The 26,958-nt window shown below is 40.5% G+C and overlaps 1 protein-coding gene across 2 annotated transcripts in view; it reads right to left on the bottom strand.

Annotated features, from left to right (window-relative positions):
- Positions 1-202: 202 nt before the first annotated feature.
- Positions 203-26,958, bottom strand: part of kremen1 (kringle containing transmembrane protein 1) — a 62,000-nt gene continuing 35,244 nt past the window's right edge. The window contains exons 4-9 of one of the 2 annotated variants that reach the window (XM_072387401.1): positions 13,027-13,151; positions 11,529-11,682; positions 9,732-10,064; positions 5,470-5,709; positions 4,794-4,878; positions 203-2,995 (exon numbers count right to left, since the gene is read on the bottom strand). In XM_072387401.1, coding sequence (XP_072243502.1) covers positions 2,836-2,995; positions 4,794-4,878; positions 5,470-5,709; positions 9,732-10,064; positions 11,529-11,682; positions 13,027-13,151 — 1,097 coding nt within the window. In that variant the 3' untranslated portion in view covers positions 203-2,835. The remainder of the gene's footprint in view (positions 2,996-4,793; positions 4,879-5,469; positions 5,710-9,731; positions 10,065-11,528; positions 11,683-13,026; positions 13,152-26,958) is intronic. The other variant, XM_072387402.1, reaches the window with a different exon arrangement.

The raw sequence follows: 26,958 nt of genomic DNA, 5'->3' as shown, positions 1-26,958 counted from the left end.
CCGACTTTTTTATTTTGGTTTGACTTTTACCTGCAAAGCACAAAACAAAAAACTTCAAATGGAATGAGGGAGCATTGGATTAGTTTAATCTGACATTCATGGCCCATATGTTTCTCAGCAACTCCAATATTGAGTTCAGTGATAAAACAAACAGCTTTATGGTGTGTATGGAGGAAAACAAAAGAATAAGGACAACACAGACTTAAGAAACATGCATACAGTGTTTATTTTGCAACCAAGACACATTAAATAAAACTACAAAGATACTTCACTTATACAAAAGATAGATTATATCCCATTCACATACAAAATGACAATAATTTACTGTATAAATTAAATTTTCACTATTTTGCTATTTACAGTTTCATGAGAACAAAGATATGGCCCCTCATGATCATTTCCCACAGGGCATCTGGTGTTGTTTTCATGTCATTGAGCACTTTAGGACATTCACAAAAATCTGAAGTCACCCGAAGTCGGCGTGGAATCTTCCAATTGAATGGAGGACAGGACAGAAAATAGAAGTTTGCATAATTCACCAGGCTATCCAAACAAATATGCCCTTGTTAGATCCTAACTGTCAGATTTCGTTAGCTCGTGTTTGATTTGAACGCACATTTATTTCCCATCTATGCTCCCTTTTCTCCCCTTCTCTACGCATGGCCTGCTCCGAATATCGCAGACCCAGGGGCATGTGCTCTTGCTTTGCAATAATTAACACAAGTAGACGGGCAGAATACAGCAGAGACAAATTTTTACAAATTTCTGAATGGGGAAATAATCGGACATTCTCTCTGATTCCTGAAAACCATAAATATTTCGTCTTGAATTTCACTGCAGTGCTGTGTCATGTGTAAGCTATAACCTTTTTGTTTCAAGTGCTCAGGTTGCTGATGAGTACATTTCAGTTCATTTTCACTGTATGCAAAACCAAAATAAGTGTTTTAAAATTAGAGTACATGCAAAAGTAAGTGCATTCAAGTCTCTTTCTTTATCCTGCCGTTGAGGAAATGTTTCATGTGATCATCTGCAGAAACCTCATGTCACCTCAAGCATCCAGCCCCACATAAGGAAAGCCAATTGCTATGCTGATGGCACACTGGTAGATTCTGACCTTTCACAAGTAGTTAAAATGTCACAGCACTGCACAGAAAACCGTTGCAGCTACAAACACGCTGTCAGCTCGTGGAAAGTGCCACTGAGTCCTTTTGGCTATGACCCTGTCTGGGTGTATTGTTTGCGCTCAACCTTTTGGCCTGAAATCTGTGTGACAAGCACAAACTTAAAAATCGGCAGCGTCTTTACACACTTCACCGCGGTCTGAGAGGAGAAAAATGTGTTTCACCTTTGAGCTACGTTGATGACAAAGTTAAAAAGAAGAAGAAGAAGAAAAAAAGCACTTAGATGCATCTTTTTTAGACACATAATGAGAGAGCGGTCATAAATATCATTCCCACACTGAATTACATAATATACAACAATATTCACCCCTTATCCTCCTGTAATCAAAAGACAAATTAATGTGAACAATATGTTCAATAAATGTCCAAGACTACACCTAAGAGCACACAAAAAAGAAAAAAAGAATCTTTTAAAGCTTTATCTGATCATATGAAGAGTTCTGTTCCTGTCGTTCCTGACTTTAAATGTCCATCATTTAATAAAAATGTAAAAATCAGAAAAGGAATTGTTGTCAGTGGAGAGTATCATGCTATTTTCAAAAAACATTCCATAATTTATAGCATCATTTTTTACATATCAGTGTTGGAAATTCTGTTTAGGAAGCTTGACTCTTCATATTTGAATTTATTTTGATATCTGTGATGGAACCTAGTCGACATTATGAAAGAAACACGTGAGGAATCTTAGTCAATGAAAGAGGAGATCCTTAAGGCACTTGAACCCCATCAAACCGGAAAGACTCCCACCCACAACTGTGCAGAAAAAGCCCTCAGATCTTCCCAAGCCTCTCTAAATGGCAGTTTGTCTGCGAACTGCAATACCTCCTCCCTGCATACATCCCCACCCTCCCCTCACAGAACGAACGAGGCTACTTCTTCTCTCCACCCAAATGCTTGAGCACTGAGGGAGCTCTTTCCTCTCTGATCTTTTCCTTTTGTGGCGAGTGACTCATCCCCAAAGTGCTGTGAAATCTACCTACGGATTGACGTTTACACGTCCTGTTTTTTCTACTGCTCCTCCGAAAGCATGTTGTCACGGAAACACATTTAAGAAAGAAACATTTGCACTTTGCATACAGAATTAGAAGGACATAAACATGAACTACTCTTTGGATGGGAGGGACTCTGGCTGCAAGTGTTCATCCATATGAGGCAGTTGAAAGATATATAAATCTGTTAAGCTGCTACTGAACTGAACTGAAGTAAGCACCCATGCTACACTTATCTGTCTCATATTTTCACTGATGAGTCTGCAGTCTGGAGGGATTCTGGAGGTATTCTGATTGGTAAGGACTGCTGTGGGTGATAGAAACAGCCTCCTGCATGTCATAAGCGTCCTTGTATGTTTGTTAGAGCTATAGATCTTCCTCCATTGTGTCTTTTGTTATCCTCTTTCTCCATGCGGCCCCTGACAGCCTCGCCTGACCCTTCCTCTTTGGTGCTGTGCAGGACTGGAGGGTCTAGCCACAGCAGCTTAAATGCCATTTTGCAGCAGTCACTCAGTCATTTGTCTTTAGCCACTCGGTTGTTGGCTTGTTAGTGTAGCGCCTCATAGAGTTTCATTGTCTGAGGACCCTGGCATCTGATGGCCCTTGAACAGAGTAATTGTGTGTGGCGGGGAGCATTTGGGTAACAGTAAAGCACAGCAAGAGGGCTAGTTGCCCACCAGAGGGCTGAGGTCACCGTGGTGGTTCTTTAGCTTCTTCTTGAAGAGCGAGATGGTGGAGGGTCGGTACAGGATGATCCACGGCTCGGTGGAAGCTGTGCTCTGGCTGCAGCTGTCTGAACCACTGACAGTCTGGATGTTTGGAGACCTGAGAGGGAAAATTAGGAGGAGTAGAGAAGAGATAGTAAAGACAGAGAGGTAGGAAGGAAAGAGAAAACAGACGAATATGAGGGCGGGGAACATGGGAAATAAGATTAAAGTGATTTAAAGCAATGTTATACTGTCTTCTATAAGTTGCTTTATCAAAATGTCAGTAATCAAATTAATCACACTCAAATGTCCAGTGTGTAACATTCAGGGTAATCCACTGGTAATATGTAATGCAACATTCAGAACCATTGTCATTAACATAGAATTGTGTAAGCAGTTGTCAGAGCAGTTTATATTAAAAAATGCTGTTAAACACTGGCTCTCAGTGGGACTTCCAGTTGGCTGCAGTTCATAGTTTGAGCCACAAGATGTCACTGTCCCACACTCAATCTATTTCTGTGTTCATTTGTCAAAAACCAACATTACTAAAGACTATGCTCTGTTTTAGATTTCACTTCGATCATGGAGATAATATTTCCGTTTCAGGTCATCGGGTAAAAAAATGTTTTTTGTCGTCAAAACTAAAGGAAGAACTGCACTAAAACAGAGATTTTTCAGGAAGTAATACTACTTGCTAAATATCACTTAAAGGAGGAAAAGGGAAGAAATGGCAATAAAAATGTTAGTTTCACCGAAGGAAGGAGGAAAAATGTTCTGCTTTAGGAAACTAGTTTAGTTCCATTTCACAGTGTACAGAAACAGTAGTGCCTACTCTCTGTACAAGGAAGGTCTGCTATGAGAGCCATTACTTCCTGTGTGCATTACCCTGGCAACCATAGAAATTATACTAGCGGGTACAATAGAAATGTTAAGATTAGTTTTAATACTGAAACTACACGATTTTGCTAGCCAATCCAAACTAAGAGCATCATGACCGGAACCAAATCATTAAAGTTTCAGACATAAACATGTTTCAGAATATCTTGCGTTACAGACCGTTAATGCTGCATTCAGACAAACGTTTCAAACTATGTAACAGATGTAATATGTGAGAGAAGATCAACATCTTGTGCATTTGATTGTTTTTTTCCAGACACCACGACAGTAAAAAAAAATGCCACTTGCATGACGACATCACATGTCTAGGTGCTCCTTTAGCGTGGCCCAAGACACATTTGTATTCACACTCTCAATAGAACACGACCACTTGTGTCACTTTATCTCTGACTATGGTTCCGATCTCACTTCATACAAAGTCATGTCAACCCCAGGTGTGAAGATGAAAACTTTAGTTACCATGACAACAGTTAGTCATCTCTATTTTTGTAAGCTGCAGGGAAAGATAGGTAATCTTGCGTCTCACTTTCTTGGGAAATGATGAACTGTTTTTCTCTGCACAGTTTCCACTTCCGTTTGTACTGAACTGTTTATATTCCCAGTAGTTTGGAATCTTACGTAACATGGCTGAATACCCCGTGAAGTCCACTTCACAGGGAACTACTTGCTGACTGGGATGAACCAGAAGTTTGGGAGAACAGAGAAGCTTTCTTGTTTTTTTCTTATTCTTCAGTATAAGCAGAATCTGGATATCCACTCAGTAGGATTTAGTCATATCAACAAGAGAGCATGCCGAATACAAGGCTGCTGAACAGAAATAATGCATTAAGTTTTGCTGAAACTGTATAATTTTTTCCACAAACAGAACTTTCTACACACTGAGACTTCAAGCAAGTGAATGTCATGCTGTACTGTCATCTTTAACCAGTATGACAGGAATGCTGCTAAATACCACAAGTGAAAGCTTTGATATTTGATGCTTGGTGGCTCACATACACCTCTAACATCCTCATACTTACTTGACTGTGACGTGCAGAAGCAGCTTTGCCAGCATGGCAATGACAGTCAGTATTAGAAGAGCAGCCAGAGCGTAGATGGTCCACACTGGATAGAGGGAGCAACACAGAAACATGACATCAGATATCCTGTCGCAGAAATGAAAACAAACTGAAGCAGACTGAAAAGATTAGCAAGCAAGAGTTATTCAAGCACAGCTGGCACACCTGTTAAGAGTGTTAAGCCAGCATATTGTCAAGGAATGATGACACATTATCAGTGCACATCTGTTCTCTTCTGGTTGAGAAATACATGAGCTGGCTCTCTGAGACAAAGCATGTGGGGCTTGGAAAGAAGAATTTTTGCAGGAAATAGCAAAGCACAGGACATGTCAGTCCGCCCTGCAAAGCTTTGACAAGATGGCTGATTGTGATCAACAGGGACGCTCAAAGTTACTTTACTTTTGAGTTATGAAAAAAAAATAACAAGTGCCATGTAGAATAATTTCCTTGAATGATCACAGGGAGTCACATTGGGCTGGAACTGGTATAGGCTTCTAGACAGACAAAGATGATTTGAATACTTGTAGAAAAATCAGGTCATGCTACATGGGAGCTCCAGCTGAGAAACATCAGACAGCATCCCTGCAGAGGAATGGAGCGGTGCAGTAGGTGCAGTGTATCATTGGTGTTAACATACTAGCGCTGTGGCCGGTGGTCTCGCTGCGTCCAGCCCACTGACCTGGCATGTTGTGCTCCGGTTTACCGGGGCTGGACGTAATCACGTAGAGGATCTGAGATGAACGGCCATTGGATGTACTGTTGGATCTCTCAGTGACACCACTGGCCAGCTGTGGTCCCGCCGTGCTCGAGACGTCCTCTCTTTCACCCTTATCATCACCTTCAGCCTCTGTTGGTCTGGTGTCCTGGCTTCTGAGCGCTGGAGAATTAAGAAAAGGATATATGTTGTTTCTTGAAACGAGATGTGAACAAAATGGAGAGAATTTCAACAGTGTTTGCAACCCTTCCAGATGAAATATATAGGCTGACGGGGTTAATGATCATTGATAATGATCACATGACAACTTTGGACTTTTTTCTAGAGTTCTCTTTTTATTCTTCTTAAATAACTTGACCCTCTTTAGAATGAAATATAAAGACTCTGATGATGATCAGAGTGATATTGCAGTTCTATTTGTGCAATGCAGTGATTTAAGGTGGCACTGCTTCCTTGGTTGAAGTCTCTCATTTTTCTTTTACTAGATGAGAAATTAATTCTGATGCAACAAATAACTACAGTTCTGCTTTAGTTGACTAAAATAACACAAACAACAATGTATTAGGCGCTATCTATCAGTCTTTATGTTGCTCAGCAATAATCCACTGTGAAGTAGCAATAAGAAAAAAGATGGACAGGCAAACAGCTGCTGTTTTCATTATTCAAGCAAATCCATTATTCATTTGGTCTGTTTTGCTATGTATAAATCATTTCTCAGCTTTAGCAGAAACATTAGTCTTTCCGTCCTCTTGAAAATGTTATCAAATACTCGTTTTCAGCCATTTTACCATGATCTAATTGGAAGACAACATCAATTCTGTGTGACATATCTGTGTGACATATAACCTCTTCATAAGTTGACAGTTATGTATGGTTTATTTGTTCTTGGTTCTCCATGGATGGGAGGCGACTGTGCCAGAGACACGGGATAGGAAAAGCTCTTCTTGCATGTTAATCTCTGCAAGTTGGAGATGTAGATAATTCCACTTCCCTTCAATTATTCCACCTCTGTTTAAACTGTTGTGTTACAACAGGCATTCTGTAATAGGATACATCTTACATCGGCAGATCATATTGTTGAAACTATACAAGCCCTACTGCAGTAGCATAAGTTATCATTCAAAAACCTATTCCAGGAGTTAGTAATGAAACTATATAATTTAAATATTGTACATTTCAATGTTTATCCTTTGGAAAAACAATACACTCATGGCCTTAAAATGGCTTGGATGTGACTCCACAACTTTTTCCTTATCCAGTGAAAGGGGATCGACCAATAAATTAATCTGGCCCTGCTAATATCTTCACTTGCTGAAATGAGGAGCTAGTGCAGCTACAAGTAGGAGTTAGCTGGGTGCTGCTAGTACAGAAGAGTAGAGAATTACTAGCCCACTAGCTACACTATATTACCAAAAGTATTCACTCATCCAGCCAAATAATTAAATTCAGGTTTTCCAGTCACTTCCATGGCCACAGGTGTATAAATTCAAGCACCTCTGCATGCAGACTGCTTCTACAAACATCTGTGAAAGAATGGGTCGCTCTGGAGTGAATTCCAGCGTGGTACCGTGATAGAATGCCACCTGTGCAACAAGTGCAGTTGTGAAATTTCCTTGCAACTAAATATTCCACAGTCAACTGTCAGTGGTATTATAACAAAGTGGAAGCGATTGGGAAGGACAGAGTCAACCGCTACAGACCTCCAAACTTCATGTGGTCTCCAGATTAGCTCAAAAACAGTGTGTAGAGAGCCTCATGGAATGGGTTTCCATGGCCGAGCTGCTGCTGCATCCAAGCCATACTTCACCAAGTGCAAAGCGTCGGATGCAGTGGTGTAAAGCACCCCGCCACTGGACTCTAGAGCAGTGGCGACACGTTCTCTGGAGTGACGAATCACACTTCTCCATCTGGCAAACTGATGGACTGGTCTGGATTTGGTGGTTGCCAGGAGAACCGTACTTGTCTGACTGCATTGTAACAAGTGTAAAGTTTGGTGGAGGGGGGATTATGGTGTGGGGTTGTTTTTCAGGGAAAGGAACTCTGAATGCTTCAGCACACCAAGAGATTTTGGCCAATTTCATGCTCCCAACTTTATGGAAACAGTTTGGGGATGGCCCCTTTCTGTTCCAACATGACTGTGCACCAGTGCACAAAGCAAGGTCCATAAAGACATGGATGGACCAGTTTGGTGTGGAAGAACCTGACTGACCTGCACAGAGTCCTGAACTCAACTGATAGAACACCTTTGGGTTGAATTAGAGCGGAAACTGTGAGCCAGGCCTTCTGACCAACATCAATGTCTGACCTCACAAATAAGCTTCTGGAAGAATGGTCAAAAATTCCCATAAACACACTCCTAAACCTTGTGGAAAGCTTTTCCAGAAGAGTTGAAACTGTTATAGCTGCAAATGTTGGGCTGACGTCATATTAAACTGTATGGATTAAGAATGGGATGTCACTTAAGTTCATATGTGTGTAAAGGCAGATGAGTGAATACTTTTGGAAATATAGTGTATCTCTGTGAGTCCCATCAGAAAATAAGCTAGTTCCCATTTTGACAGTGAGTTACCACATATACCACATATTACCACATATTAAAAACTTGATATTTAGTGATGGTGGTCATTTTTGCTGAATGCATGTCAAGAGTTTGATAAGGAGCAGGAAGTGTTAAGAGTGTACTCCCAGCTTGTTAAGCTAATAGTTTGTTAGCCTGTTCATAACTTTGTCTTTCTCCACACTACATTGTAAAAGTTAAATTGTGCTCAAGGATAATTCTGGAGGGGAGAAAAACACAGCAGTGTTATGAAGATGAAGTCCTGATTATCTGATTATTTCACATAAAATTAATTTATGGTTGACACGTCGTGTAGCAAAGCCCAGGTATGTGGAACCTTAAAGACTGCTCAATCCAGGCGTGTTCCACTCTGCCATGAATGTGTTTGGATGTTAAAGCAGTGTGGTATTTATTTATTTTTTGTCTACTCTTCTCATAATTGCCCAACCTGACTGTGATGTTCCCAGAACGTCCCATATGTTCCTGATTTGCAAACAAAATAGCACGCTTTAAACCCAGTCACAGTTGAAATGAACTGCCATCCTCATCTGAGAGCGTTTACCCTGAAATTACAGCTTTGGCCATTCAACTTGCCACTAAGATGAAACTGAATGCATTTTAGTGGTGATACAAATGTCATTCTTTTCAGCTCTTTTCTCTCTATACCTACTACATCACAATGATGTTTTTTGTTTTTGGCTTTTTTCCCCGATGTTTCAGTATGAGGTGACCTTTTCTCACATTCAATCTCGGATTCCATTTCTGAGCTACACAATGCCCCACACAAAACAAGGTCCATGATTTTAGGAGAAAGGATCCCGCCTTTCCAGAGTTCAACGGATTCTGACCTTCTGATATTGTTTTTACTGTAACGCCAGAAAAATGAGACAGGAATACAAATGGAGGCAGAGAGGGATGAGCCGGAACAGACTGCCTCTCACTGTGGTGGGCTATGAGCTCGAAAATATCCCCTACACTGAATTATATCACTGTGTGCTTAGCTTATTCTTACAAAAATTAATCTGGTAAACTATTTTCAGATCATTCTTCAGGCCTTTAATGGTGAAATATAACATGGAAAAAGCACAAGACAACTTCTATTTACTTATTAGCATGATATAAAACAATGTGCAGTGATGTCCTCATCTCTCTGTGAGCTCCAACTTCTAAGCTAAAGATCTTGCCCAGTGAAATCTGAATATCTGAAGGTGCGGTGACAGTATTTTGTATGTAGGTGGTATAAAAAAGTTGCTGTGCAGATCGGCGGGGAATGTACTGGAAAAGCAAAGCAGCCTGCTGCAGCATGATAACAGAGTGAGTCCTAGAAAAACACTATCTAAATATGCAATATCACCTGCAGATATGAGACATTGACTAGCAAATGAAAAGAGAAAAGGGCCTGCAAGTGGCGTGACAACCAGCTCACCACAGCTAACAAGCATTGGCAACTAAACTAAGGCTGTTATGCAAAACTCCATCGAGCCAGCACACACCTTATCATGCAAATGTATTTCTTGGTGGGATTGGAAATGTGCTGAAGGCTGTTTGTCAGAGCTGAGAGCTGATGAGGAGATATACAATTCACAGGGTTGATGATGAAATTCCAGAAAAGCCAATAAAATCTTACCTTTATAGAGAAGAGCAAAGCCCTGGGCCTGGTTGGTGCGGTCCGAGTAGAAGTATAGTATGACAAAGTCTCCGGTGATGTTCACCAGCTCCCGTGGGGGGCTGCGCCAGTCGAAGCGGGCAACCACTTGATTGGTGTAGCCGTTAAGTAGCTCCACCATGTCAGTCTGATCAGAGATGTCAAAGAAGGTGAAGTTGAAGAGGATGGCAGAGGATCCAGGAACATGGATGGTCCAGTAGCAGACACGACCGGCCCCATATTTGTCAGGAAAGTCAGGGGAATAGATCACTCCGGATGGAGAGGTGTAGTTTCCACCACAGGCCCCCACCCGGGCTGAAAGGAAAAACACAAAAAGGATGGTCAGACTTTCAAATATTGCAGGCAGGTTTGATTTACTCAGACAATGAATAGATTACTGTCTTACTTATGGTGCATTTGATTTCACGGCATTGACTACAGATTTATATAGACTACAGCTGACTTCATCAAGTGGCTGAAACCGTACCAGTCCATTTTAAGTGCAGATACTTTCTTAACATTGACAATAATTCATTATTTTTTTAAAACAGCTCAAATTTTTTTACATTGATTTCTAAATTAAATCTGGGTGATATGCAGTCTGAATCTTTTTGAGTTCAACCAGCTTAAATGTGGTTACAACAGCAACATGTCGCAAAAAACACCAAATTGTTTTATTTGCTCAGATCTTTTTTTAAATATATCTTGACATCACAAGTTATAAGATGTTTCTACAAAGTCATCATACACTGGCTGGAAAAAGGAGGTCTACACAAAGAAATGTTTTCAAAAGCACCGAGTGTTTCACGCAACATGTTTTTAATATAAGAAGCTCGATAATAAAAAGCTCCCAGAACATTGTAATAGATCTGGGTGTAAGCATGAAAGTAAAGAAAGAAAATGGTGCTCCTGTCATGTACAGTTATGGTAAAATGGACTGCACTTGCTATAGATCCATAAGATCTTTTGGAGATGAACTGGAGCTTGACTGAAGATGAAAGTTATTGAGATTATAACAGAAATTACTAATCAAACAGATCGAAAACAGCTTAGTAGAGATATGTCTCTACATGTCATATACATTGCTATTTCTATTGTTTGAGGTTTGACCACCAGTAACATCATTGCAGTTTTGGGACAAAAACTGTTTATTTTGGGTCAATCAACCTTTGGCATCTAATGACTGCATATTCAAGAGCATCTATTGAAGTATTGAATTATTGATTTAGTAGCACAAAAAGCACAACACATGCAAGTCTGTGGCCAAATGCAAAAGGGAGAGGCCAACTGTTTGGAGAAGTCGAGTTGTCTGATTTGCATCAAAAAGGTGGTGGTCACAGGTGAAAAAGGTATCTACAGATGCAAAACCTCCCTTAGTTTCACTCACAGCTGCAATCCTGTGTTGTTGTTTTTTAAAGTCATATCTACTTTTTTTTTGTTTGTTTGAAATGCCTGTTGAACTGACATTCATCTGTTCCAGTGTTCATTCCCAATAAACTGCCCTTTTTTCACAATGTCTAAAAGCATCATTAAAGTATCGATAGGCCGCAGAATAACAGAAGTATAATATGAACAGAAAAAAACAACTAAGTGTCGAACTGCCATTGCTTTTTTTGTGTGACAGTTAAAATTAGCTGAAACTTCACAATGGGTTAAGTTCTAAATGAAGACTCTAACACTTAAAGTCTTTTTTTCTTTTTGTTAATTATCATCTTAAAAAACATTTCAAACAAATGGCAGCAGAAGCAATGAAAGAATGAGAGAACGGTCATTTCTCACTGTCAAACACGATGACCCAGCCGTCTCCTCCGCAGGGCTGCGTGTGGTCGCCGAAGCAAACGTGGTTACAGTCCATGCTAGGCGACTCGCCGCGGTTTCGCAGGTCCACTTCATTGCCACAGAAACAGGCATATCCCGATTCCATACCAGCAAGCTGCAGAACACAAGAGGGATTGCATGAGTCATTGCATCTGCAATGCAAAACAAACTAGCCGATGCTATTCATTATAAATCCATTTGACATGGGAGCCACTGAGGGAAACCTGTAGGGACTCACTCTGCTGCCCGAGAGAACACAGTCTGAGGAGGAAAGGAAATGGATACCGTCTTTTAATAGATTTATAAACACATTCTCAAGCTTTAGGAAATTTAGTAAAATTATGTTACTTTGTTATAGACAGTTCACTGCCTGTAGTTCCTTGAGTTTGAAGTGCCTTAATTGCTTTTCTCTCATGATTGTAATATAATCTGTATGAACACAACCTCTTAGCCGATTAAAAGCTTCCTTTCAAACACACAACCGCACACAGGGTATAGAGATTATACCCAACAAAAATAACACCTTCTAGCTTTCAAATGAAACCCATTCATAAAATGTTCATAAAAGTGCTGGAACGAGAAAGCGAAACAGCGAAAACCTTCACACATCTTGACCTCTTCACCACTTTGCGCTTGTCCTCAAAAGAGTTATTGTCCCTCATTCGAAAGGACACCATTGTTCAAATTTCAGACCCTAAATGAATTTGGGAAACTGAAGGTACTGCATCATTTCCCACTTGGCGTCTTTTGTCATGGATGAGGAATTCATGCAGCCTCTGCTCTCTCATCACAGTGTGTAAAATGACGTCCTTGTTGCGTTAATGTAGCTCAAACACGAACATTTTCAGTGGAGCAAACAAGCAATGAATTGCTGTCCCACTCTTCAGACATGCTCCTTGTCCAAAAGTCACATGGGAAGCACTGATGCTTCACATGCGCACCGGGGACAGTGACAGTCCAAGGGTAGGCGGACGATGCCAATCTGTCGCCTTTTCCTGCAACATCTGCCCAACTAAGAGAGGAGGAGTACCTGTCAGTGTGTGTCAGAGCTGAACCAGATCTGCTGAGACAGAAAATTAACACCTGGCACTGTTTGTGGCTGTGACAAAGGCAGAGATGAGGGAAACGCACTGCAGGGGAAGTGCCCACAGGCTAATAACCATTCATTTCCAGCTGTCAGCCTTGATTACTGTGGTGATTTGTCATCTGATGGTTGATGCCAAACAGGAAGTTTGATGGCTGAATAAAGCAGGCATCATGGTGATAATTGTCATGAAACTGCCCATAAAGATGATTTACATAAAAGCTTGAAAGTGACAGCTTGGGTCAACTTTAGGCATAATATGAGCAATTTACTGAATGCTTTTTTTATCCAATAAGTAGACACATCAAAAGTGCCAGATAAATAAATAATAAAAGAGTAAATACCTCTCTTTCTGATTAGGTTTCAAAGTCTCACCTTGTATCTCTGCTTTCTACAGAAGCTGATGCAGTTCTGAATCGTGAGCTTGTTGGAGGTCTCGCTGGCACCGGACAATGTGGGGGGGTCCCCGCTGTCTTTGAAGCAGCCCAGGTTCCCTGGCACTGTACCGAGACAAAAGGAGAGAAAAAGAATCATCAGTTACACACAGTCATATAGAGGCAATCTGTCTCTCATTCAGACTTTTAACTTTTCCACTCCAAATGTTGGGTTAGTCGGTCCAGATGTGCATTGGAGCTGAAGTTTATCTTTAATTATGATGTTCATGTCATGTTATCCAACAAAGTCTACAGGGCTTAAGAGCAAGCAAGTTGGTGAGGCATTTTCCTTTTGAAAATAAGCCTTAATTGAGGATAAGCGTTTGCTCAGGCAAAGCAATTGTAGACTGCCTGCTCTTAACCTATTTTTATTTGTCTCATGGTTTTGTTGTGGTTGTTAAAGTTTTATAATCATGTTTGTAATTAGCACTTTACCTCATATACACTTCAAAGAGGATAATCTATCATGACACACTCTATAAGTAGTTAGGCCTCTGTTAGAAAATGCCAACTATCTGCTTCCAGAGGTAAAGGAGAAAAAGGATGTTTGAGTCATAGATGCAGAGAAATGGAAAGTAGAAAATGTAACCTGTTAGTAGTGGGAGCAAACTGCATCAGATCATCAATAGAACATTTTCTAAACACATGTGTTTGTGGTGAAAAATCTGATGAAGAAAAAAAGGGGGAAATAAATCATATTGTGCCTTTCCAGACAGTATTTGTCAATACATCAAGAGTGATATTGCAACAAAAGTATACAAAATTAAGGGTAAAGTGCTTTTTGTTTCACATTACTATCAGAGATTAAATTTGGTCAAGCTTTCATAAAACTATCCATAATGAATTTAACTTTTTTATATCATCTTTATCTTTATAATTGTTATGGTCCATCATATCTATAAGTTTCAAAGATGCAAACGTTCGTTTGTAGGTCAGATGCTGGAATGTGTGACACAAACAGGCCAGTAATCCCGGCTGGATCACTGACAGATAGATGGAAGATGGATACCGACACTTTTTCAGACCACATTCAAGCAGATGAATCCGCCTGCCTCCCTTAATCCACTGTGTATTCATCAAATACAATGCAATCTCCCAGAATCTAGCACAGTGATTAAACACTCCAAAGCCTTTAAATTCAATACAATAGCTTGGAAGTGCCAATAAAGCCTCCAGCAGGATATATCCCGTTTGTGATTTGTATTTCACTGCGATTCAAATGGGTTTACTCGTGTTTCGTTTCAGTGTTCTGAGGTGAAATGAATTTGACAAACAGAAGTAAACGCACAAGCTGAGAGCAATTTTCACTGCGAGTCTGAAAAACACACAAACAAAAAAAAAGCTCCTTAGTCTAATTGGGAGTGGTGTCATCTGGCTGCAGGGTAGAGAAGAGCTCCCTGGCAAAAGATGGAACAGACAACAGCAAAGACCGTCTTCAAAATAGTTGTCAATACTGATTTCAGATACAAGGATACAGAAATCAAAAGCATGTGACATTGAAAGGCATTCTTGTTCCATATCCAACATCAAATCATTTTTAACAGAGATCAAAGTTGTGTCCGTTATTTTCTGTTTAAAAATTCAATTCTTGCAATAAAACAGCAGTGAAAGGAGTCAAATGTAATGCAGAACAGACACTGAAACATTAAGATCATAAGAGTCGGCCGGTGACAGAGGAGTTGGAACATTTTCTAAATTGCAATAAAAGCTCAAATCTTTCATTTGTTAAACCTTTATTTAACACAAACACATGCAAATGAATGATTTTCAGTGTCTTCACAGACCAACTTCACAGTATTAAAAAATTGGAACAAATTTAAAATTTGATGGCAGAAAAAAACAAAAAAAGTTGTGAGAAAGGCAAAGGAAAGATAGGAAAATTAAAATAGACGATACAAATAAAAACATTCTGGAAGATTGTCCAATGAGCAGATCAACTGGTGACAGGTGAGGGTGTCAGGACTGGGTATAAAAGGTGCATCCACCAAAAGGCTTAAACTCTCAACGTAAGAACAGATTGTGGCTCACTGCGGTGGGCCTGAAAAAATAATTCTTAATGCAAGATTGTACCCGAATTTTGGTCTTTCATTTATACTCAATCCATCAGCAGAGCATAGAATTGTGAGAAGATGTATGGAGTGTGCAGAAATGTCAGTGCTTAAAGGCCAAGAATAGAAACCACGACTGAATAACATTTGAGTGCTCATGCTAACACGATCAGTATAAGCACATGGGCTCAGGGGTAACTTGGAAAATCAGCTGTTGTTAGAGAAAAAAAAAAACGTTTTTGGGATGATGTGCGAGTGCATCAGTGTCCAAGGTAAGGATGGCCTTGTGTAAATGTGAAGGTACCACTGATGCAGAGCTTTTTGAAAAGACATATTCTTCCATCGAGGTGACATCCATTCCTAGGTGGTCCTGGGCTATTTCAGCATGACAATGCCATACCTCATTCTGCATAAACTCCACAGAGTGGATCTATAATCACAGAGTGTGTGTGCTTAACTGGTCTGCCTGCAGTTCAGATCTGTATCCTATTAAAAAATGTGTGGAGCATAATGAATAGAAGATCCAGGCAACACCAACATACTGCTGAGCTGCTGGAATCTTGTATTCAGCAAGAAGGGACACAGAGTCCTCTGATAAAGGGCAGCATTTGGTGTCCTCTGTTCACAAACAAATAAAAAGTGTAATTCAAAGAAACAGTGATAAAACACAACGGTGAAGATGACTCTCCCAGTTTTTGAGTGTTGCCGTATTACATAAATTTTTTTTGACATTCTGTAAAAAAAAAAACCACTGCCCCCCCCCACCTCGATAAAGGAAAACTAGTTGGATTTTAGAGGAACGTGTCCTGATTATTTGTAAAACAACACTGTCTTGGTTTCTGGATGCATCAAAGTCTGACAACAAGCTCAGAAACCACAAGACTGTTTGTCTCCTGACACTAAACACCAGCAATGTCCTGGAAACGAGACTCTCAGGAGCTTTGCCTGTCATAAGACTGATGAGCAGAGCCCATCTGACGACAGCAGCTTCTGTCACTGAGCGACTGGCACCCAGTTGATTGGAGGAAGGAACTGACAAACACTTTATCCATTTTCATAGCCCTGTCTTCGTTCAGTTTTGGAACATATTTGTAATCTGCAAACAAAAGAATATGGATGGCCTGTAGATTTGCATGCAACCCAGTTTCAATGTTTACAACACTGCTGCAATGAACTCAAGTGACCCTGATAAAGACCACACAAGGGCATTGTCTCTGGGATGCCAGTTGTTGATGCCAGTGCTAACTTTTCGGCTGGCACGAAAGTCCCTCAACTCACAAAACAGATTCTGCAGATTCTTTTTTTTCTATGAAAGAATGAGCCACAAATGCTATCGGGGCAAAAGTGTGACATATTTTAGATTCCACACAAATTGCTGCTGGGTGGAAGGAAAAAATCGCGCGAAGCAGAAACTTTCACATTTGCTGACCGTGAAGTGACCGGCGTGCTTTCGGCCGCAGCAGCGATTTGCTGTCGTGTCGAACTGTGTTTGACAGATGACTCAAGACTCAAAGGTTCTCTGACTCAGACCAACAGTCAATCATGAGCAATATTCCTTTTTCTGCCACAACCGTACCACAGCTTCAGAAGTGGATAAATATGGCTGTTTGAATAATTTCCTGAGACTCCGTGGCGCACACTTGCAGAGTGAGGAGCTGGATTATATGACAGGTTGAGGCAAACATGGCAGTAATAAGGATGTTTCAGGTCAGCAGAGTGCTGTGAAAGCAGTTTCTTTATTATCTGTTGCTAAAGTATGCACTGGATTAACCCCTGTGAAGTGAGCGCAGCAGGGGAGCAGAGAAGAGAGGAGAGATAAACACCTGGTTGGGAACCAGCAACCTCCCTCTGAGCAAGGCAAACAGGTACCACTTCAATGGAGCTTTTTGAAAGTCAAAGAAAAAAATGCTACTGCAGGGCTCAGCAGCCAGATTAAAGGCAGCAATGCTCTTTTTTCACTTTACTTTGACAAGAAGATTGCAGACTGCAGTCAATTTATCGTTCTTTGTCCTCCTCTCGTCTCAGCGGCTGTGAAGCTCTGGCTGAGAAGCAGCAGGTGGGATCATATCACACCAGAGCAGCGCTGGATGTTTACAGGGAACTGAAGACAGAGAAGGTGCTTTGCCGTCTACCTTCTGGCATGCACAATGTTTATCCCGAAAAATAACACATTGTTCCTGTATGAAAACTCCTGAGCAAAGCAAAGTCTCCTTACAACATCTGCACTGCAGGCACGACAAGTGCAAATGCCTCCATGTATAATAAAGAGAAAAAAAAAACACAAACACATTCAACACACTTCAAAGCTGTTGCTGGAATTCAGACTTTAACAAGCCAGAGGGGAGAAACGGAGGAAACACAAGGTGCATAAATGCTCCAGTCGGACCAGACCAGACTTCTGCAAACCTTGGCAGATCACAGCAGGAGGGGGGGGGGGACTCCCACAAAGTTAAAAAAAAAAAAAGAAGAAAGAAAACAAGGTTTTTCTGAATCCCTGTTCATCACAGCCTGGCAGCCTGCTGTCTTAACTCAGAAAACAGCACTAAGTAAGACTTCCCACAATGCAACGCAGCGCTGCGCAGACAGGAGGAGGCAACAGGCCAAACAACAGCTCACTGGTGTGACCTAACAATGATGCCGACCCAAAACACATCAGAGAGCTGCGAGACGAACAGCAAAGAGGGATAAAACAGCGTTAAACGTGCGCAGCAGGCTGCAGCGAGTGCAACCGGCGGCGAGCGCACGCATGCACGCTGAGAGGACAAACATGTTATCATGGAAACATAGTTACAGTTCTAAATTTCTGTGACATTTCATCTGGAGGGTAAAGAGCAAAGGAAATTTTTAAAAAAGCAGGACAGAAAGCGTTAAAGGTGTCTTTTTCCTTTTTTAGTCCTGACTCTTTTTGTTTGCATCCACCCAACACAATTCCAGATGAGGCAAAACCACGACCATGAGACTGTGAGGTCAAACATTAAGTCCCTGTAAGTCACTTCGGTGTTTTTCTACTGAAAAACTATCATAGTCTGTTCCAATCATAATTTTTATAAGTCAGCTTAGGAAAAGGCTTACAAGAAGCTCAATAAACAACCTTATTTTTGACAGTTTGAAAACACATGAGCCCTTGAAAACTGTGCCAGTCCAAGTTAAAGACTGTATCTCTAACTAATTCAGTTATCTAAAACCTCCGCACTCATGCAACGTTTTCTTCTTTCCCTCTCCCCTGTCTCAGTTCACCTACATGCGTCTAAAGTCATTACGTGGGCCAGTGAATTTCTGCCAGGTAAGTTTTGTTTTATCCAGTTGCTGTTCGTTTTCTCAGTGAGAAAACACTGAATGGCTTGTGACTTATCGCCTGAAGAATTTTGGGTGTGGGAATATGAAAGGTCACTTTAAAGGGGCTGATTGACAGAACCCACACAGATCATAAATTAAACTGCCCTGAGGCTTCACTGTGTGGGTGATGGCATGGGGTTTGCATAAAGAGTGATTACAGATGTGGTTAAACATATGCACATTTCTCAGAATATCCTCGAGCTTTTGTCTTTTTGTAAAATGTGAGCTTTAGCTTCTTTTCTTTAACCACTCGTTTGTACGGTACAGCAAGCAAAAACCAACATATTCTCAACCAATCTAAGACAACTGAGTCATCAAACTCAAAACTACAGTCTAAACCATGTTGGATCTGTGTCCTGATCATGTTTCTTTGCACAGAAAATGTTTCTTTGCACAGAAAATCCGGCTGTATCTGGCTCATCATGCCACCCAGCTCTTGGTACAGGCCACGGTTACCTAATCTCTTCTGAGAACACCTCCTTGCCTAACACCTCTAACACATCTACCCTGCACTTACTTTCACCTCTGTGCTCACCTGGTAAAGCGTTACCTGTTTAACCTGAACTCAAATCAAATTGTATTCATTTAGTACTAAATATACAGACCAGGGTTTCATACTAAACTGATACCTTGAACGTTGTTCTGGATTGGGATAAGTCCATACATTTAATTGTTTAGTAGATGACTAAATTAATAAATGTAACGGTATATACTACATATTATAAAAAAGTTAAAAGCATCACACACAGCACCCACAGCACGACCTCGGGCCTGACTGTTAAAAACTGAACATTACTTTCATGTAGAACTGTTGTATCAGACGGAACTGGCTGTAGATGTGCAATAAACTGACAAGGGTATAGGCTCATATTCTCTTCAAGCAACATTTCATACTGCATCTGCATCTAGCTTTTCACATGATGGGTGTCGTTGTCCTGTACGATATTAAGCTTTTCTTTGGATTTTAGACTTCCGCATTTTATGGGAATTTTCCCCATTTTTCATAAATCTAATAAACAAAGCAATGATTCCTACAAAATCTGTGCTCCTGGACTTGAGTGCATTCTTTCTTGTGTGCATGTGACACAAAGTTCACATTTTTTTAGTTTAGTAATCTTTCGTGCCTGCACAATGTCTGTGTTTGTTGCAGATCGGGCAGGACTCATCACCTAGTCAGCCAGGAAAAGGACACGCTGTAGACATTGAGTAAGGGTCTATTTGACTGCGAGCCAGGACATTTTCCTAACCCCCACCATTTAGTTTTGGAACCTAAACAAAACCAAAAAGCAACAGATAAAGTTAGAAGTTTGAAGGAAGAGTAGAGAGTACAAGTTTGGACGAGCTGAGCTCAAATCTCCTGGCTGACATTCGTGCCTCTCGCGCCACCATTAAACATCTTTAGCCCCCCATGAAGAGTGTTTTTGTCTTAAAACAGTCATGTCATGAGACTGCAGTTATTTCAAGTAGATAAGAGGTTCAACATGAGGTGAAGTGCAGCACCTGAAGATATTTGCAGTGAGTGGGAAAAGATCTGTCAGCGACGTAACTTCTAGTAAATATAAATAGAATGAAGCAAAGCAACTTCTTCTTCTTCTTTAGTCTTTCCTTTTCTTTGATTGTTCACATTTGTCTTTTTCTGACAGCTTTGAAAATGCATGAACTTTTAACAGATTTTCTTTTGAGAGTCATCAGGTTAGCAACTCTCTTATAGATATTCATTTTACGCTTAGTTTTCAATTTCACCAAAGAGTAAAGAGAATGTGAACCGACTAAACAATATCTCAGATAAATTACTGCATGTACAAAGTGCTCATGAGAACAAATGTGACCCAAAAACGATCTTTTAAGCTGCATCACTGCTTCATTAACATCCAATCACAGCCTAACCAGAGACCAAAAAGTCATTAGTGCCTCCACATTAGAGCTGGGGTCGTTACAGAACTGAGGTTGAAGGAGTTCATGCAGGATTTTAAAAGCACATTCCTCAAGTGCGAAAAGGCTCAATGCAAGTAATCTAAAACACAGGTATGTTGACATCTTGGAAACTCTCCCACCAGCCCATTAATCCACCACCAGCAGGTTTACTGTTCAAAACCTTAAAAAAAACATAAAAGTGCACCTCCACAAAACATGCACTGCCTTCTGAGGAATCACAACACAGTGAGGAAACAACACTTATCACAGTTGGTGTTTATGTGATTTTTTTTCCATTCTGTTTCTCTGCCTTCATTCCTCACTCCGTCTCCCTTTCTATGTGCCTGGGCCCCATTTATTACCCCTTTTGTACTACAAAATACTCAATACATAAACAAATAAAGCCGCTGCATTTCATCAAGCCTGTGATTAGTCTTGTCAACTGCACCACAGCCCACGAGAACATCAGAGAAAATGGAGAAATACGCCACAAACTCCCCCAGGAGTTTCTGGAAACTCACTATTGTTTGTAAAGAGGTGGGAGTTGCTGTTATGTGTTTCTGCTGCTTTGTTATTCCAACAAGATCATACATTCTCCAGCCTGTAAATAGGAAAAGTTTGCAGTTTGACATTAAAAGATTAGTTGTTGAACGGAATGATAGGATTTGCATATAACAGACTGATGCATAAGAGTCAACAGTGTGCGGTGTACATGTTTACTGCATACACAGTTTATGTCCTCCTTTCCCGTGAAAGCATATCTCTATGTTTGAGGGCGTGGGGGCTGAGGCAGGAGACAGGAGATCAATGCGTCGGTGCGGGACTCTGGGACAGCAACCAACCATCTAATTAGAGGGAAGGGGGGAGAACGGGAGCTTTAAATGAATAATTAGTGTCCTCTCAGAATCCTGGCCGAACAATGCAGCAAAGAAATGAAAAATGGCCACCACACTGCATCGCTGCCTCTGCCGACAAAACCAAATAGCCCGAGTCCCGAGGAGAGCCGGGACATTCAATAGTGGGGCGGCTGGGAGATGAGGAGATGAAAAGATGAGCAGATACTTTGTGGCCATCTCAGGTAAAAGATAAGATAAAAGTTCCATTTATCATCATACACTTTCAAAAACAGAAATATGAGAAAATAGAGGCTTTTTACTTTTCCACATTCTAACGTCTGTCACTTTTCCTTGCACGTGTACAAATTAGTGTTTGCATAAGTATATATTTGTTTTGCTGACATGCAGCAAACACATAGCTTTCATTCAAATGCTGAACTTGAGTCACATGTGTACAAACTGCAGGGTAAAAGTGCATCATTCTTGCATCATTTAGTCTGGATCACAGGCCTAAAACAGCACTGCTGATGGAGTGATGCCACGAAGAACTCAAAAATGGAGAAATAAACAATAAATCACCTTGACAGAAGCTTTTTGAAGGACTGTGTGTCACTCTCACAGCCCCCTCAAGCTGCAGTAATCATTTTACCAATATGACTGTAGGAACATCTTTACTCTCTTGGAGTCTAATTCTTCTAAATTAATTAAATAATAAACTAAATAAACTAAAATTGGATTTTGCTAGCTAGTGTCTTTTGATTAAAAAAATGTATGAATAAAGTGGAAAGCCTGAAGCACGATTTTGACATATTAGTTGGCGATTCTCGTACAAATAAATGTGATTTATTAGTCTTTCTCTGTTCATTCTTGTGTCACTATTAAAGAACAGTATAAACCTATTCAATAATACTCCTTTATAATATACCGTAACTGTGGGGGTATAAATAGTAGCATCCTTCCGTCATGGTTCTGCAAAATGGCTGCAAATGAAACTTCAAAAGGAGAACCAACATTTAGAGATCACTTTGATTTTCTAACAGAAAATTAGCTCATACAGTACAGCCAATATATCAGTCTCTGTATGTACAGTGACAGAGACAGAGTGTCTCCCAACTGCTCAACTCCATGCCAGGCTGCATGCTGTGCAAGCAGCGTTCATCTTTTGCGGATTTCGCCAAAGTTGTTGTCCCTCTGCTCTTGAACATGCAGTTTTATGCACCTGCATGTTGTAATTTGTAGGGAATCATGTTTATCAGACAGTCGATTTTCTAATGGTGGAAAACAATATAGGAAATAAGTTTCAGCCCGCTGTTTTTACACAGATGAATGAAGGCAATCAAAATGATCATTTCAAATACCTGAATTCCACAATTATGAAATAACTGACGGTCATGAACAGACTGTGATAAAGAAATGTATTCTGATTAACACTAAACACTTACCTATGGCATTTGTATTTTGAAGACAAAAAAAATGGTAAATTAACAATAATCCCATAAGACCCACATTTTCCAAACATGAAACTGTCTCAAAATTCCACTTTTGACATTCACAAAAAACACATGTAAGGAGTAAAACTGTCACAATTAACAATGGTGTTATTGCAATTAAGTGAGAAAATCATGATGGCAGACAACTGTGACCAACATAACTGTCTTATTAACACATTGTTTCCACCATGTAATTGAGTTGACTGACTGGATGGTACAGTTGACAGTCTCGTAGTGATGTCATCACATTGCTCACATGTCCTCTGCTCTGGAACATCTGCCATGTGCAGAGAGTCTCAAAGAAATACAAAGCTATCTATATCTGTATGTGTGGTCTTATAGTCGTTCCCAATAAATGGATGTTCTTTTATCTGGTAAGCTGAACCACCACTAAGTCATCAGCAGCCTTATAGTTTAATAGTGATACTGAAATTAACAAATACTGTTAAATTGTAATTATTTAAATCGCAAATAATCATCTGCAAAAATTTCATAATCGTAACTGCCGTAGTAAGGATGCAGAAGGGGATTAATGTGCAGACAGTCACGCAACAGACACATCCAACTTTACAGTCTTTCATTATTCTACTTAGCTGTCACAGGCGATTAGTGGTGTTTAGTTTCTTGTGATATAATGTTTTGGTTACATATTACATAATACAGCGTTAGGGTTAAGCATACAAATGACACAAGTCACATAAATGCTGCACTACACAAAACAAACTGCAGGAAAATCTCCCAATTTTTTGCCATTTTTAATTACACTGATCAACAAACACTGATGTTTTTTGTGTAATGAAAAAATGTCACTGTTGGATGTTTGGGGGAACAACTGGCCAGGCTCAAAATATCTCTGTAACGTTCATATCGTAGATCACATCAACTAAGTCATTTTGATCGCATCTGGTTCAAAATCTGCAAAGTGGAAAAACCACACAAAACACACACAAGCACTCAGAGATCAACCAACACCTGCTGTACAATATCCATTAAATAATTAAATTTATTGTACCTGTGCAGCTTAATGCTGATCTACATTTGGCTGCGAGCCATAAGTGGTGAGCCCTTAAGTGGTCGACCTGCTATTCATCTCCTCCTCGCTCCCAAGATGAGCACTAAACAATGGCCATTTACTTGTTCTCATTAGTAAACGTTCTACAAAACCGGCTCGCCTCGTAATCAATACCTTTAATTCCCTAATGGCCCTGGCTGATTGAACCATGTTGAGAGAACCAGGAGCCAGACAGAGCATCTGAGAGATGAAGTCCCCGGCCTGTTTTTGTTTTTTGTGAGTCTCTTCTCTCTGGTCCCTGTCTGAGAGTTTCCTCTCAGCACTATAGACAGGTATTTTCTCCCTGAGGGCAGGTGTAGGTGGAGCTATGAGGAGGTTAGAGGTCAAAAAAAGACAACAATGAGCACACTAAAAGCTCTGACATCCACTCTGCATGGTAAAGACATGCCTAATGCAGGCTAAAAAAAGAAGATATTGTTCATGCCATAAACCATTAAAATACATCTTAGTTCAGAAATGTCAGCTTTAAAGCTGCAGCATTTAAATATCTTCAAAATGTCCCTTATGCTTATCCAGTTTGTGAATGGCTAACATATAATATCAGGAGAGTATTTCAGATCCATATTGTGCGTGTTTGAGTTAAACCCTCTCTATCTGAAGCAACTCTAAAAGAAGAGTTAGCTTATCAGTCCTTAAGCCATACCCCACTTCTGGCCATCCATCCATTTTCTATACCCGCTTAATCCGTCGGTCAGGTTGCGGGGGGGCTGGAGCCTATCCCAGTTGTCATCGAGCGAGAGGTACACCCTGGACAGGTCGCCATCACAGGGCCACACAGAGACAAACAAGACAAACAACCACATACGCTCACACTCACTCCTAGGACAATTTTAGAGTCACCAGTTAACCCAACGTGCATGTTTTTGGATGGTGGGAGGAAGCCGGAGTACCCGGAGAGAACCCACCATACACAGGGAGAACATGCAAAATCCACACAGAAAGGCCCCAGCCACGAGTTGAACCTGGAACCCTCTCGCTGTGAGGTGACAGTGCTAACCACCACACCACCGTGCAGCCCCCACTTCTGGCCATTTAAAAAAAAACAAAAAAGAAAAACAAACAAACATATCCATCAATAACTTTTTGAGTCATTTTTGAAACAACCAAAAAATAACCAAAAGAAGAAGCAGGAACAGAGAATAATTTTTTTTTTCATTCTTCCATTCACATGGTAAGCCTCCATTTCACACAATCAATAACTCACTCTGGATTTAAAAGTTTTCAAGTGGAGCCACATGACAAGCCTTTCTGGCTATGCAGGCTGGGACATCTGTAATAAATCTTTCTTTGTATTAAAGAAAATGTCATAACTTTTGTCATTTAATTTCTAACTCAAGTGGGAAAAGTACACAAACAGCAAGGTTACAAAGTCAAAGCTTAACCAGCTGCACCATGACCAGCCTCACCCAAACTTCAATTCTCATTAATTTGGCTTACAGCAGCCTTTTAAAGGATTACTCAATTGTCAAAATTAGGTCACTTCACGGAACTGTTTCCTTTCTGAAAGTCTTAATATCTAACCATATCTTAGGCTGTCAAATGCAGGACACAAACCCCCCCCCCCTCCTCTATGTGAGGCCTGAACATGTCTCAGTGTGCCGGTTGGGAGCTTTGCTTGTGGTGAAAGCTGCTAAAAGACCTCCTCTGGGAAATATTCTGCCTCTGAAAACAATGGCAGAAAGTGAGATAAATACAGCAGTAACATAACCCGAAAGCATCCTTTTGCACAGACAACCACAACAGCCACGAGGCAGGACTGGTACTGTACTTTTGCTTGGGCTTAGTTTCGAAACCACACGTCCAACTTGTGTCGCCCTCCTGTTTATTTTCATTTAGTCTTGTTCTTGCCTAAGTCAGCGATTCTACCACTTTTTCTACCATTCAAGATGGTTATTTCCCCCCCATGCAGACTGGCATTGTTTTACTTCCTTTCATAGGGCTGTAATTTAACGATCAGCATTAGTGTGAATAATGCAGTGATCTGGTCTTTTCATTGGTTGGATTCAACCAGACAGTGACAGACAGATAAAAAGCTAGATGAAGACAGATATTAGCCTTCACTTGAAATCTCTTGGACCTGTTCCTCTCTACAACAAAACTTGCCCTGATTAGGACCAGGCAGAGTCACACGTCTGTAAGTACAGAACTGATTCCATTTCTTTGTCAACTTAAATAAACCTAGTAAGCAACAATAGTAGCAAATGTCCTGCAATAAGCACAAAGAACAAGGAGCAACATAGTACCAGCTAACCAACGTCAAGCTCTGAATACCACTATGGATCTTTTACAAACTGCCTTGAAGGAAACTAGTTGCTACCTTGTTTACCTTAGATAAACTTTGTGTGTCATGGAATTATAATTGGTATGACCTTTATGCCCTGCTTTTTTCTTCACCGCTAGCCATTGATGTAAAATACAGCATTGGTGCTAAATATATACTTTTCTGTGCAAAATTGTCTTGATCAGATCAAAAGAAGACAGTTTGTATCTCAGTGGGATCTGCCCCAAAAAAGGACATGAAAATAAAAAGTAAAAACTTCAATGGCTGTTCATATGGCCCAATCCCAATAACTTCTGATGGCCTTATCCCTCAATTCTGCAGAGATATCCTCCCTCCTTTTCTGATTCCTACAAAAAACTACAAAATGGAGGGGTAGGGCCAATGGGAGGAATTGGGACTGGGCCCGTGTTTACCTCCACTCACAATAACGAATCAACTTTTCCCAAAACAATCTAAAAATGAACTGAAGTCACCAATTAACTAAAGAAGACCATCATTAACTGGAGGCCATTCTGTCTTTTTTATTCATCCAGAAAAAAAGTGGTCGCATTTTTTTCCAATTCCTTGAATTTAACAGCTTGTACTCGAGTCGAGAAGATGGACATTTACAGCACTTGAGGTAAGAAAGTTCAAAAAAGATTTGGTGTGAAACCTTGTAAACCCCTGACACACAGAGAACTCACCTCCATCCCATGTATGGAGAATAAGAGCGGTGTGCACATGCCGAAATTACCTAGCCAAAGCTGATAACTTCAAAGTACCATTTAGCAACATCATAAATCAGTCTTAATGAAGGTAATATCTCATCACTGCATATTTTCTTGAACATGCAGCAATAAAACCCCCACCCAAACACATTTGTTTTAATGTCCTCAAGGTGTGGCCGGCTTGCCAGA

Source organism: Leuresthes tenuis, unplaced genomic scaffold, assembly GCF_036924035.1.
Source record: "Leuresthes tenuis unplaced genomic scaffold, fLeuTen1.0.hap1 SCAF_6, whole genome shotgun sequence".
In the NCBI taxonomy this organism is placed as follows: Eukaryota; Metazoa; Chordata; class Actinopteri; order Atheriniformes; family Atherinopsidae; genus Leuresthes; species Leuresthes tenuis.
Note: the sequence above shows the minus strand (reverse complement) of the source record. Positions and strands in the feature narration are given on the sequence as shown.